The 15,210-nt window shown below is 40.2% G+C and overlaps 1 protein-coding gene across 1 annotated transcript in view; it reads right to left on the reverse strand.

Moving 5' to 3' along the window:
* The window catches only part of DNAJC15 (DnaJ heat shock protein family (Hsp40) member C15), a 36,449-nt gene extending 24,530 nt beyond the window's left edge, over positions 1–11,919 (reverse strand). The window contains exon 1 of the mRNA XM_060769248.2: positions 11,729–11,919. Within this exon, the coding sequence (XP_060625231.2) occupies positions 11,729–11,908 (180 nt within the window). The 5' untranslated portion in view covers positions 11,909–11,919. The remainder of the gene's footprint in view (positions 1–11,728) is intronic.
* Positions 11,920–15,210: the final 3,291 nt, after the last annotated feature.

Here is a 15,210-nt window from a genome sequence, read left to right on the forward strand (position 1 = left end):
GAATTGGTAATTTATGAAATCATAAAAATCTCCAGCAAGCATGCAAAGAATGAGGAAGTACTTCATCAGTGTCACAAATGGACGATGAAGCGACAGCTCCCCAGGTGGCCAGAATACCCTCATTTAAATAACCTGTGTCTGTCTGTCTATATATGTTGTGTGTCTATGGTATTGAATGTTTGGCATGTTTATGTATTTTGTAATCTGCCCGGAGTCCCCTGTAGGGTGAGAAATTCTGTAAATAAATAAATAATAAAATAATTGGTAGTTTTGCAGGGTCTTTTGCCTTTTCTGCCAAAGAATGATGGTACTTCAACAAATGACAACTCCCAGGACTTCTTTGCATGGAGCCATGGCATCAAACTACATTAATTTTGCAGTCAATGCACCCTATTTCTAAGCTTATGCTATCAATGTCGTTCTCTCAATTAGCCTTTAAGATGCTACAAGATCCGATTGCATACTAATACTCCTCACTACCGTTTCTATGTATTTGATTTTTTTTTACAACTGAAAGGGTACAAAGCCATACAATTACAGGAAAGTCAAGCTGCAGTTAAACAAGAGTTAGACTTTGACACAATGTGTGATGGGGATCCTGTTAAAATACTTTTACCTGCTGATGGAGATTACCACAATATAAAAGATAAACTACTTAAGAGCTTTCCTAAAGGAACACCTGGCATTAACATCACATAATTTTTGGTTTCTGAAATTTTGAAGTCTATCATCATAGTATGCTTTTTTAAGTGCAGCTAATTAAACTCATTAGAAAATCCATCTAAAACACAGTTAAATGCATATCTGATATAGGAATACAAATGGATACACGTCTCTTTTTTCATTAACTAAAACAAGCTAATTGGAGAGTGCTATATGTCATAATCAGTATGAAAAAATATATCATTTCCTATGAAAGTGGCTTACTGGAATGATCACATCTGTCTCCATTTTGAACAGCTGAAATTAATTGTTCAAAAGGACAGATTTGGTGGTATTCCAGCCTTAAAACACACTATATATGTGTGTGTAGCTGGATCACTGTAGGATTTCTCTCCCAGAATATCAAAACAAAACTTTAGGCAACTATATTTAAGGTCTCCACTAAAGAAAACAAAACACTGGCAAACAAACAGGAACTTTTTGATAGAAGGAATAAATAATGTGGTACTCAGAGAAGTATCACTTTTGCAGCTGACTTTAAAAAGCAGGAAAGGATTTCTAAATGCAATTGACACAGTCTGGACAAGGATTATGAACAAGGATTATGGATTAATGGAATCAAGTACTTTATATGTTTTAATCTGTTTTATTGTTCTATGTGTTTTGCTTGCTCATGTGTTTTAACTGTTTCATAGCTGTCTAGGGTTATGTTATGTTCATGTGCAGCACTGAATTTTGCTGGTGTTTGTAAGCTGCCTTGAGTCCCCTGTGGGGGAAGAAAAGTTGGATATAAATGAAGTAAACAAATAAGTAAAATAAATTGCAGTTAACTCCCAGGGAAACTGAATAAGGGTACCCATTTAGCTTAATAAGTTTTTCTGAGATATGTAGTGCTCTTCATCCATACTACTGTATCTTTAATTAACCACATGAGTAAAATTCAAAAGTTTTAAATGTATTTTAAAACTTTACTATAAATAACTTAAACATGGGGTTTAAATGGCTTTGATATGATCTTCTGACTAATTTAAATCATTTGATGTTGGTGATAAAACACATCCATTTCTCTATTCCAGGATTCTGGTTCAGTTCAGTTTTGGATGTATTAGCAAATCAGTTGAGTTGCAGCTGACTGAAAACTGAAGAGCAGACAATGAGAAGCTTCCTTTACTGCTTTTTGATGTGAGATAATTCTGAATTGACTGCACTTTATTAGTGTGATTGAGTAACAGTTCTTCAACATGATCACCTCAATCTAACAGCATCATTTTAATTTCTGTACTTTAACCTATTTTATATTAAATTATTTGCTGCCTTAACAGGTGGGGGCAGTGTTATTATGCACCTGGAGAAAGTAAAAACCAGGAAGGATGGGCATACGTAATACAGTAGCCAAAAGTAGAGAAGATGTGGGGCTGTACTAACCAGTAGGCTTGTGCACAGATTCGGTTTGGTTGGTTCCTTTAGCCAACCCAACTTGTTTGGCTGGTCGTAATGCTAAGGGCTCAGCTGCCTTATTTTTTTCGACCAAAACCAGCCACGCAGCAGCCGGTCACAGCTCATCCTCTCCGATTAGGCATCATGTGGTGTGCAAAGAGGCTGCCGCACACTTGCACGGGGTTTCCCTGTGAGCCCTGCCTGTTGAACCAATCAGAACAGAAGAATGCCATGACGTGTCTTATGCAAGGTGTGTCCATTTAATGGGGTGAGTGCTTCCATTGCTCTCAGTTGCATTCTGGCTTTAGAGAGTTGCTTCAATCCAATTTCCTTGCTGCTCGCTCTCAGCTTAATTTTTGGCTTGGCTTGGCTTCTCTCTACCATTTAATCTTTTTGATTTTCCTTTATTTTCTTGATTCTTTTTAGTCAGTAGGGCTGAATAAAGCCCCCCCCCCCCCCCCATTGCCACTAATGGGCTAGATCTACCCACATTTTTCAGCTGCGGACCAAAAATGGCTATCACGCATTTTTGGGAGGCGCTCGAAAACAGGTTCAGGGATCTCCCAAAATTCAGCCAGCGAATTGAGGTTCAGCCGAAATGCACAAGCCTACTAACCAGTTGAGAAGTTAGATAGGAGTTGACACAGAGCTATCCCTTGTTCTGGTTCCCGTTCCCATTCAACCTACCCCATTAACTTATCTCTAGTCTGAAAACACCGCTTATAAATGACAAGTCAGTCTAGAATAAAACAACTCTCATCTAGAAATCCACCACATAACTCAGTGGCTGACAAGACTCATCAGGCCCACTGAGCCTCCTCTTTTCATGTAGGAACCAATGATACTGCAAGGTGTAATCTTCAAAAAATCATAAAGGATTTTGAAGCTCTTGGAAGTAGCTGAAAGATCTTAATGTACCAGTGGTCTTTCCATCTCCCCTCCTGGTTATATGACACAGGCAAGAAAAATAGTAGAGGTAAATAACTGACTCTGCAGATGGTGTCAAGAAGAACATTTTGGTTGCCTGGACCATGGTCTGCTTTTCCAGGAAGATGGGCTACTGGCACTAGATAAGTTGTACCTCATAGAAGTAGGAAGGAATGTTTTTGCTCAGAGACTGGCAGTCCTGATCAGATTGACTTTAAACTAGGTTGTGTGGAGAAGCATGACAATATCCTTGGAATCAATAGTTTATCAAGACCCGGAGCAAGATGACAATAATCTTAAATAAACAGCTAAGAGGAACGTCCTACAGGCTTAGATGTCTTTACACTAACACCCAGATCATGAGAAACAGACAAGATGAGCTGGAACTCTTAGCACAACAAAACAGTTACAATGTAATAGATATAACTGAAACCTGGTGGAATGAGTCCTATAATTGGAAATGTAATAATGGAGGGGTATAACCTATTTCAGAGAACTAGACTAAACAGGAGAGGTGTGGAGTAGCACTATATGTCAAAAATGTTTACACCTCTGAAGAGATGCAAGACTTCAATTCTGGAAATCAGGCTGCTATCACCTGGATAAGAATTAAGGGAACATGGACTGAAAAAGATGTTATTTTGGAGGTGTACTACACACGTCCAAGCCAGGCTGAAGAACTGGATGAAGCCTTCCTTGCCCAGATGACCATGCACGCAGAAAGAAGAGATACAGTAGTAATGGGGGATTTCAACTACTCTGCTATTTGTTGGATTTGCCAAGAGTACAAAGTCCAATAAATTCCTCACTTGCCTTGCAGATAATTTTATTGTCCAGAAGGTAGAAAAGGCAACAACAAAGGGATCAGATATTCCAGACTTGATCCTAACCAACACTGGGGACCTGGTCAATGGAGTGGAAGTGATGGGATTCTTAGATGGGAGGAATGACCGTGTGCTCCTGGAGTTTGTGATAAAAAGGAAGGAGAAAACTAAGAGAAATCAAACATGTATTTTAGACTTTAGGAAAGCTGACTTCTGGAAATTTAAGAAAATACTGAGTGTAATTCCATGGACAGGAATACCGAAAAGTAAAAAGAGAGAGAGAGAGAGTTAATGATGGGTTGGAGTTACTTAAAAGTGAGATACAGAAGGTACAATTGCAAACAATGTCAGCAAAGAGAGAGAGAAAAGAGAACTCTAAAGAAATCAGAATGGATGTCCAAAGAACTTTCAACTGAACTAAGACTTAAAAGGGACATGTATAAGAAATTGGGGGGGGGGGTATCACTAAAGAGGAATTCAAACAAATAACTAACACATGTAGGGAAAAGATTTATAAGGGTAAAGTGCAAACTGAATTCAGGCTTGCCAGAGAGACTAAAAACAGTATTTTTGTTATTGGTTACATCAATAGAAAAAGGAAGAAAAAGGGAAAGGGTAGGCCTTTGCATGGAGAAGGTAGTGAAATGCTAACAGTGGATAGGGAAAAGGTAGAGCTGCTCAACAACTTATTTGCCTCAGTCTTCTCCTGAAAGGACATTGGTGTCATCTGACAGGGGTACTTTGATTGTGCTTTTCCTGCATGGCAGGGGGTTGGACTAGATGGCCCATGTGGTCTTTTTTAACTCTATGATTCGGATGCACTGGTGATATCTGCATGAGAACCTACAAATAAGCTATCCAAGCTATCCCTCAGAATCATGCTATTAAAGTTATCTGTGTATGACAAGGATGAATAAGGAAAAAGGTTGTTTTGGTAACAGACTACCACTTTTAGTGGAGAACAAGAACAGTATATGCATGAAGCGTGCTTTGCAAAGTCAAAGGAAAACCACACTAATCTGACCTTAGATCTTTAGATAGAAATTATCCTGAACATATACATGAAGATAAAGCCTGATTCAGTGTGCACCATGAAGAATAAAGAAATGATAAAGACTCACATAAGAAAGGTGTACTGTTAAGTATGGTTAAGGCTGACTGTCACTGCAAACATTGAGCAATCTACTGGAGTGAGAAAGTCATCGCCCTTGTTGTTGTTGCTCTTGTGTGCCTCCAAATTGTTTCTGATTAATGGAAACCATAAAATGAACCTATCACAGGGATTTTGCATTGGCAAGATTTGTCTTTTGCTGGGGTTGAGAGAGTGCAACTTCAAGATCACCCTGGAGTTTCCATGGCTGAACAAGGATTCAAACTCTGGTCATAGTTCAATGTTCAAACCACAAAACCACTAGGCTGGTTCCACCATCCTACTGGACATAAATCAGAAAACATTCAGAATCTAATAGGACACAGCCCTGAACCTAACTATCACTTCTTGGGGTGGTTTAACCTGCTCTTACTTCCCCTGGCTATGTGAAATGCCACATGAGCATAGTTTCTGACAGTGAAATATTGTTTTATGTTATGATCAGCAGAAGCTCACAGGGAAGCTCCAGCCAGCCACAATTATGTAAAAGAAGGAATAAAAATAAGCCCATGAAAGTCTGTGGGTAAGGAAAATATTATGATAGCGACAGTGATTGTACCAATAAAATTATCACATGTTTCCAGGTTAGACATCCAACAGCCTTCCAGAAATTTATGAGTGGTTCTTATAATTTAAAACAAGCATCACAGACTGCGCATGAAGGCACTGTTGGTATGCAGGACTATTCATGAATGGGGAAGAAAAAATTCTTACATCAAAAGACTTTCACAGCATGTTCATAAATGTATAAACAGATATCTTCATCTCTTCCTGAAAAAATCTCAGAGGTACAACAACACCAATATTTAATCATTTATTTCTTGAACTACTGGATTTTGTCATGTGAAATTGTCATAAGCAGACTGTAAATTTTGCACACAATAAATCAGAGTTTGGACCACTATTGTAAAAAGTGTAGTAGTAAAAATGGTACTGTTCCATTATCCGGGCAGAGGCCACTAGGAGGTGCTAGAGAGAGGAATAGTCCACTTTTGGGGGGGTTTGAAGGAGTTAAACCATTTCCCCCTGTTTTCATGTTATTCCCTCCACCCATGTCACCATAGTGAAAGCAACCCTCATTTATGAAATAGGAAAAGGGGGAGGAGGAATAACCAGCAAAAACAGTGGAAATTGTTTTCCTCCTTTCACTCACCCACCCCCCATAAAATGGACTATCCTTCTTTATCTAGGCCATCTTTTGGAGTCCGCCCGAATAATGGAACAGTACCATAAAAATATTAGAGGATCCTAAAACCTAATTCTGTTTTCATTAATATTAGTGAATATATTTATTAATACATCAAATCAACGGTTACACTTCGTGTCATGATAGGTTTGTAAGAAATTCCAATCGGAAGCATGTGCTATTGCAGTTAACACTGTTGCCTTCAGTGGCTCAATTTGTTCTTTGATTAAACTTCTACTTCTGGTTGTCTATTGCTCTATCTATTCTGCCACAATTAAACTGTATTATTAGAGTTTACACTGATCATATAATGCAGTTTCAAATGGCATTGTATGACAGTGTAGTCAGGGCCTTCTTCAACCTCCCCGTGCTCATATGCTCTCAATTACACACTGCACAATTCAATTGCTGTTTGTAATACAAATCCTCTGAAACTACCAGGTAGGGAAAGGCTATCCTAACACATCATATCGAAGAATCAATTTTCATCTTTCTCCTTTAGTGCCCCACCCACCATCCCTGTGATGGATGGGCAACATGTGAACCATTCTGTCACAAATCAAACAACATGATTTTTTGTCTGTATTATAGAAGATTAATAGGAATTACCAGCTAAATCCAATTAGTACCTAAAAGAGTAGACCAGTCGAAAATAGCAAAACTTAGTAAATCAACACTGATGTATGTCACATTCATTAAATAAATCTACTCTAATTAGGACTAGAAATTAGATTAAGTGTCAAATTTACACAAATTAGGTGACACTTGCAAGATTTCCCTGCTGTTAGATTTCTACACACAATGTAAGTGATATATTTGTAGAAGAGCATTAAGATGACTCAGTTTCCACTAGAAATCAGAAAGTATGTCAGCCCTGACAGGTTTCTCATTTTGACAATGAAAAAACTAGATATGCAAATGTTTATTTATTAAAATGTTTATATGCTGCCCAGCACAGTATCAAAATAACCCCCAAGAAGCAAATCGTTTTCACCTACTTCAAAGAACTAGACCTTAAGATGTTTGTTTATTAAAATGTTTACATCTGCCCAGCACAGTATCTAAAGTTGAAAAAAAAACATTTCAGTTGCTTTCAACTCAGGCAAAGGAGAATATGATCATCTCCCAGATCAGCTAAGAGAGTCCTGTACCTACTTTAAACTGCAAGAGAGCAGCACAGTAGTAGTTATTTCAAGATCAATACAGTCCCTCCTTACAGCTGCCCACAGCAATTTAGACTGATTCCCAACTATCATTAAAGTTGTGGGTCTGCTGGTAATATTTTTGGTATACCTTAAGTTAAATATTGACTGTAGTGACATTGGGAGGTTAATAAATTAATTCATTTGCATAGTTGATTAATGTAAAACCTTTGTAATCACAGACACTAATAGTATGGAAATGAACTAAACTAGTTTGGAAGATCTAAGGGGCTGAAAAAGATGGATCTAATCCAACAATATCATACAAATCTAAGTCTGTGGACTTCAAGTCAGTCAGTATTTTAAAAAATATATATTTAAAGTTGTAAAGCAGTAGCTTATAACTCTCAACCATCCTGTTGTCCTGTCTCTGACTTCCCACTTTTCTACAACCCGTCAACCATGGAGTTGAATGAATTGTTTATTGTACCAGCCACAGGCCATGACATCAAATGGTATACAACATTGAAAAGTACAATAAGCACTTTCCCATATCAACATTCCAATATAAACATTAACTTTCTGTCAGCCAAGGTGGGACTGTCCCAATCACCCAGATCCCCAATCCACAAAAATACTTTTTTTTGTGCTACAAAAGCAGCTTCTATCTTTCTTGTGGCAAGGGATCTCTGCTTGCACAAAAAAAAAAAAAAGACTACAAGTGAAGTAGCCTATTTTTTTCGAATCAGTTGCTATGAGTTGCTTGTTTTCAGACCTGAAAACCAAACATTGCTGCAGTTTCAAAGTTTTCTATGGCTGCACAGCTCAAACATCTTCCCCCCCCCCCCCAAATGACCAAATCAATACCCAGTAATAAACATTACATTAATATGTTATCCTATAGATTTGTTGTAAATGCAAAGAATCCACTGAATGCTGTTTCACTAATTTCTGGGATCCGAAAGATTAAAAACATCTCTAAACATATTACACTTACAATAGCCTAGCAACTGGACTGCAGAGTGAATTTTATTAATATATATGAGACTTCACTCTTTCAGCCCAGATGAGAAACTGAGTATTCCACCAGATGTGGGTGAGTTATAATTCTCAACATTCCTCACCATTAGCTATATTGACTAGGACTGATGGGAGGTACAATAAAGAAGACCACACAATTTCTATCCTTGCTTTCCAAATAATAGTACACAACTGAACAACATAAGCCAGCCTTTCTAAGTGGATGATAATATGCATGTGACCAAATCTGAACTCAATTTCAATTTTTGGAGCATGACTTATTTGATGCATCTTAAAATGGTAATTAATATGATTAATGTCTGTTCATTGAATTCTGGATAAAAAGGCTTTTGCACACTGAGTCTTTGCTGCTTGGGTTCTTTGCTCCAAACTGTGATTTTCCTGCTTCTTGGCAGGGGGCCCATGAGGTGTCTTCCAACTCTATGATTCTATAAAGCTGTGTGTGTCCCAATGACAGCCAAGACCATCATACTGAATTGCAAATGATGAGTCACTGAAACTATGCCTTATTAAATAATGGTTGCTATCCAAATAGATATAAAGTGGCATTGTGTTTCTTAAACACCCACTGCTTCTGACAAAAGTCCTGTGAATATATTCTAACATGGTGATTCTCAACATCTGGGTCCCCAACTCCCAAAAATCCTAACAGTTGGTAACTGGCTGGGATTTCTGGGAGTTGTAGGACAAAATACCTGAGGACCCACAGACTGAGAACCACTGTTCTAACAGGTCATTCATGAAGTTGAGAAAGAAAGGGGAATTATGTATGTCCTGCTTTTGTCATTGTATGTCTTAAAGTCATTTCCAACTTACGTTTGTCCCAAGATGAAGAAATCATCAGATTTTTTTGAGAAGGTTGGTTCAAAGAACCAACCCAGGGTCATGTAAAACAATTACACTATGTAACAAAATTTGGCTGAAAAACTGTCCGCACTTAAAACAACACTATATAACAAAATTTGGGGGAAAAATATGTTCTTGTGTTTGAAAGTGTTGTTTCCTGTTTAATTCTGTGGTACTTACTTTGAGAGCACTTGTTCTACTCCAGAAACTTTGTTTTTGTGGCTGCCACAAACTATGTTGAAGTGATTGAGGCTCTATGAGATATTTATTGAAAGACTATAGCAAAATGTGCTAAAGGATCTTTCTGCAGTTTCATACACTTCCCAAGGTTTTTTTTTTATGGTAGAACCAATTAGGAAATTGCACTTATGATCCAGTAACAAAAATAATGTTGCATAGTGAAGTTGTTCCTATTTTCTCTGTTCTTCTGGTCTGTAGGGAATTTGGAGCTGCACCATGATGTCCTGAGGTGGAACAAATTTAGTAGCTCTTGGCAAACTCTCTCACTGTCAGTAAACAATTTGTTTGGCAAGGGCAGCTTTGCATGTATTATTGGCCTGCTTTTTCCAGCACTTCTCACCACTGGCTCTATTAGTTAGGACTGATGGAAGTTTCTGTCCTGGGACATCTGGATTGGACTTTGGCCACCTCTGCTTCAGAGCAGGGCCAAAAAATGCTTGTGATTCCTATCCATAAAGAGCAAGGAGGAGGAGCCAGCCCAATGTATGGAATGATAATGATGTCATCAGCTGGGGACCCCTCCCCCCAGCACCAACTGCCGCTCTGGGCCAGATTGAAAGGGGGGGGGGGGCAGGGGACAGTTCCATCTTGTCTCCTGCATATGTCATCACTTGGGGACCCCTCCCCCCAGCACTAACTGCCGCTCTGGACCAGAGGGGGGGGGGGCAGAAGTCAGTCCCACCTTGTCTATGCTTATAATATAATGTAATATGTTGTATATACATATATTTATATTATAATGTAATGCAATATAATACTAATATATTATAATTATATATTTATATTACATGTAATCTTACTAACATTACAATATAATGATATAGTGCAATATAGTAATATTTAATACTGATATGCTATGCTAATAATAATATGCTATGCAAGGCTGGGGTGAAAATTGCTGGAATAAACATTAACAACCTCAGATATGCAGATGACACCACTCTGATGGCAGAAAGCGAGGAGGAGCTGAGGAGCCTTCTAATCAAGGTGAAAGATTAAAGTGCAAAAGCCGGGCTGCAGCTAAACATCAAAAAAAGCAAGATTATGGCAACAAGAATGATTGACAACTGCGAAACAGAGGGAGAAAATGTGGAGGCCGTGACAGACTTTGTATTTCTAGGTGCAAAGATTACTGCAGATGCAGACTGTGGCCAGGAAATCAGAAGACGCTTACTTCTTGGGAGGAGAGCAATGTCTAATCTCGATAAAATAGTAAAGAGTAGAGACATCACACTGGTAACAAAGATCCGCATAGTCAAAGCCATGGTATTCCCTGTAGTCACCTACGGATATGAGAGCTGGACCTTAGGGAAGGCTGAGCGAAGGAAGATAGATGCTTTTGAGCTGTGGTGTTGGAGGAAAGTTCTGAGAGTGCCTTGGACTGCGAGAAGATCCCACCAGTCCATCCTCCAGGAAATAAAGCCCAGCTGCTCATTGGAGGGAAGGATACTAGAGACAAAGTTGAAGTACTTTGGCCACATCATGAGGAGACAGCAAAGCTTAGAGAAGACAATTATGCTGGGGAAAGTGGAAGGTAAAAGGAAGAGGGGCCGACCAAGGGTGAGATGGATGGATGGCATCCTTGAAGTGACTGGACTGACCTTGAAGGAGCTGGGGGTGGTGACGGCCGACAGGGAGCTCTGGCGTGGGCTGGTCCATGAGGTCACAAAGAGTCGGAGACGACTGAACGAATGAACAACAACAATGCTAATAATATAACATATTGTAATGTATGTATATGTGTGTATACATCTTGTAAGCCGCTCTGAGTCCCCTTAGGGGTGAGAAGGGCGGCAAAATAAATAAATAAATAATCCCTTATCTGCTGGACTAAGAGTGGACTTATCTGGCAAAAGAAGGTGGTGCTGTGGGAGAGGGTGGTTTACAAGATAACACTGTAGGTCAGGGCTCTCCAGATCCTGGAACGCCAGTCCCTTCTAGCTAGGCCTGACAAGAGAGCGTTTCACTACTATAGCAGCTTGTCTGAAAAGTAATTCCTGCTATACTCCAACCTCCTCGCTTTCTAGCTTCAGATCCTGCCCCTGAAGGCCCCTCTCCTCTCCGGGGGTCCTCCCATGCTGAGCCAAAACCAAAAACACTCTGACTGACTTCTCTACTCTATCCGCAGCCAGTACTGTGAAGGGAGCGTTGCCAGGGCAACACCAGGCCGAACCGGCCGCCTGGCAGTCACCAGTGCGCATGCTCACGCCGGCGCCGGCTAGGCCCGAGCCACACGCGCTTTCCTCGACCCTCTCTGCCGAGTTGTACTCACCAGGCCCGGCTTGACGCCCGGCCCGTTGCCAGGTGCGTACTCGGCGTAGCGAAGGGCCTCCGAAGAACTCCCCATGGCTTCCTTCTCCTCCCAAAGGAAGCCCGGGAAGCACAAAATTCCCCTCACGCCGAGGCAGCTCTCAAACCTATGACACGCTGAAGGCTGGAGTCTAGTGAGCATGCGCCGACCCAGTCTGAGCATGCGCACCACTAGAAAGCGAAGTCGCAAACTCGCCGGTTTACCTTTACGTGAAAGGGAGAGGAGCCGCCGTTCCAAGGCGATATTATACTACAACTCCCAGGATGCCTCACGACAAGCCGTAGTGGTTGGGTCGTCTGGGAGTTGGAGTCTAACGGAGTTTGGGGAGCCAGGGCATTTGGTACAACCAACTCTTATGCTTTCCCATTGCCTAATTACAGCACTGCAATTCTATATTACAGCCGCCTCCTGGGGAAGCGTGGGTTTTGTGATCTGCTGAGGGTTTGGTTTTTTTTTTAAGAGCAATTACTCAACTTTATACAGAGTAAGAGGGAGTGCATTTACACCATTGTTCAGTTGCAGCACAAATTTATGATCTGCCACAGTACTGATAGGTAGGTATCAGGCTTCACACGATATAAGCAACTGCTGTTCTTTACAGGTTTTTACATCACCATTGTTTATTAAAGGAACAGGAGAAACAACACTTTAAATGGAAGTTCCAGAAACCTCAAAAGGCCAAACTGTTTAGCCATATCAGAAATACTAGTACTGTAGTACTTTGTACTAAACTGAGAGCTTAACAATTAAACATAAATCAGTTTTTAAAACCCTCCAATTAACTGGAGAATAAGCTAAGCAATTGTACCTAATAAACACCCTAATAAACACAATATACACCATATTCGATTTTAAAGTGGCATAACACTACCACTACGCAACGAATTAAGGAGAAAAACAATACAGCATTGTTTTATATTCACGATTCCTTATTTGCATAGAAAGCCACAGTCTGTACACTAAGTTGTGAAAACTATAGCCATTTGTTCTATGAGTAGTTTACCATGTTGGCATCATATCATAGCACCGCGACTGTGGCGCAGCTGTCTGAGTGTCAGCTGCATTAAGATCACTTCTGACCACAAGGTCATGAGTTCGAAGCCAGACCAGCTCGGAGTGAGCTTCCGACCAATTGTGTAGCTTGTTGTCAACCTTTGCAACCCAAAAGGCAGTTGCATTTGTCAAGTAGGAAAATTAGGTACCACCTATGTGTGGGGAGGCTAATTTAACAAAAATTTACGAGGCCATAAAAAAGACTCCAGCAAAAAGCATGTGGGGAATGTGGAAGTACTTCAGTGTCGCAGATGGACGATGAAAACGACAGCTCCCCTGGCGGCCAGAAAAAGTTAAATAGCCTCTGACTGTTTGTCTCTATCTGTTGCATGTCTTGGCATTGAATGTTTGCCATATATTTATTTATTTATTTATTTGATGCACTTATTAACCGCCATTCTCAGCCCTACGGGCGACTCATGGCGGTGTACAGTACACATATAAAAGACAATTACAAAAGGCCAGTGTCAACAACATAGAACTATACAACACTTACAGACTACACAAAATCCGCTTCGTCTCTTAGTGGAATCATAGCCAGTCTCATATTCCTTATATATGTGTACATTGTAATCTGCCCTGAGTCCCCTTATAGGGACTGCAGCCCTTCCTCCACTTCTCTCAAACACTTTGTCCCTCTTTTTACTTTCAGTCTTCTCTTGCTTTTCTTCATACACCTTTCCCTCTCTCTTTCCTTTCTCTTTCTTTCCTTCCCTTAGGCCTTTCCCTCCACCCTTCCTTCCCCTTCTTTTTCTTTCATCCCTTCCTTCCTGTCTTCCCCATACACATGTCACCTAGCAACAGCCAGTCCACTTTGTTCCCTATCTTTTCCTCAGCTGTAGGCCCTAAATGAGTGGGGTTTTGTTGAAATTATATTAAATTGGATAATGAAGAGTAGGCATTGCACCAGGACTGTGGCGCACCTGGCTGGGAATCAGCTGCATTAAGATCACTACTGACCAAAAGGTCATGAGTTTGAAGCCAGCCTGAGTCGGAATGAGCTTCCAACCAAATTGTGTAGCTTGCTGTCGACCTTTGCAGCCCGAAAGACAGTTGCATCAGTCAAGTAGGAAATTTAGGTACCACTTGTGCGGGGAGGCTAATTTACGATACCATAAAAATCTCTAGTAAGCATGCAAAGAATTAGGAAGTACTTCATCGGTGTCACAAATGGACGGTGAAACGACAGCTCCCCTGGTGGTCAGAATACCCTCATGAAAAAGCTGGAATGTTAAAAGCCTCTGTGTGTCTGTCTGTATATGTTGTGTGTCTATGGCATTGAACGTTTGCCATGTATATGTACATTGTATTCCACCCTGAGTGCCCTTTGGGGAATATAAATACTGTATATAAATAAATAATAAATCGTTTGTGGGAGTTTACCGGGGTAGTATCCTTATGTGCAGAGAAGAGTTTCCAGGCAGAATGTCCAGTTCTGAGAATTCAGGCCCATATTCTTCAAAAGGGGTGGCAGTTGGAAAGCAGGGAAGCAATAGCACATCTCAGTCTTGCCTCTTTGATGCAGTCAAATCTGTCAGCAAACCAATCAAGATTTGGGTAACAGGACTTGTTGTTTGAGCATAACCGATACCCGCTAAAATGCCTCAGCATTTTCTGGCCCCATTGCTCCAAGAGACAAGAAAAGAAAACAAAATGAAGAAAAGCCACAAAGTTAGGCAAGTTACAACTTGCCATGCAAATGGCACCATGTCAAAGAAAACGTAAGTTTCTGTTCTATTTCAGTAGTAGTTGCCCCTTCAGTGTCATAAAGATTTGGGAATCCCTTTGTGTATATATATAGTAGATAACCTCTTGCCCTATTTATTAGCTCGCTTGGGAGATTTTCAGTGGTGGAGAACTCCTTTCTAACATGAGGATAGTGTTTGTATAAGCTTATCAATGCTACTACATACCGTGCATGCGTTATTATATGTCCCACAATAAATATTGACGTAGTTTCATTAGCCCTGCATACATTCCATAGCGACCAGCCAAGGCAAAGAGCCTCCTGGAGATTCAGACACATGCATATAATCAAAAAGAGACTCGGGAAGAAGAGGACAACCACAAGGTTGAGCATATAAAATATTTCAAAGGGAAGATAATGACAAACAGAAATAGAGGAAGCAATCATAATGGCTATGTGAATGGGAGCTTTCTTCTCATAGAATACGGAGATAAACCAGAGGAATCTATTTTAATAATTACTCCTTTTCATTGATTGTAGCATAGTGGGCCTCTGGTACCCACTGGGGTTTGATTCCAAGGCTCCTTGTCGATACTAAAACCTATAGATACATAAGTCACTTAAATGTAAGAGGATTTGTGTGTGTGTGTGTGTCAGGAGTGACTTGAGAAACTGCAAGTCACTTCTGGAGTGAGAGAATTGG

Source organism: Anolis sagrei, chromosome 3, assembly GCF_037176765.1.
Source record: "Anolis sagrei isolate rAnoSag1 chromosome 3, rAnoSag1.mat, whole genome shotgun sequence".
NCBI classification, from domain to species: Eukaryota; Metazoa; Chordata; class Lepidosauria; order Squamata; family Dactyloidae; genus Anolis; species Anolis sagrei.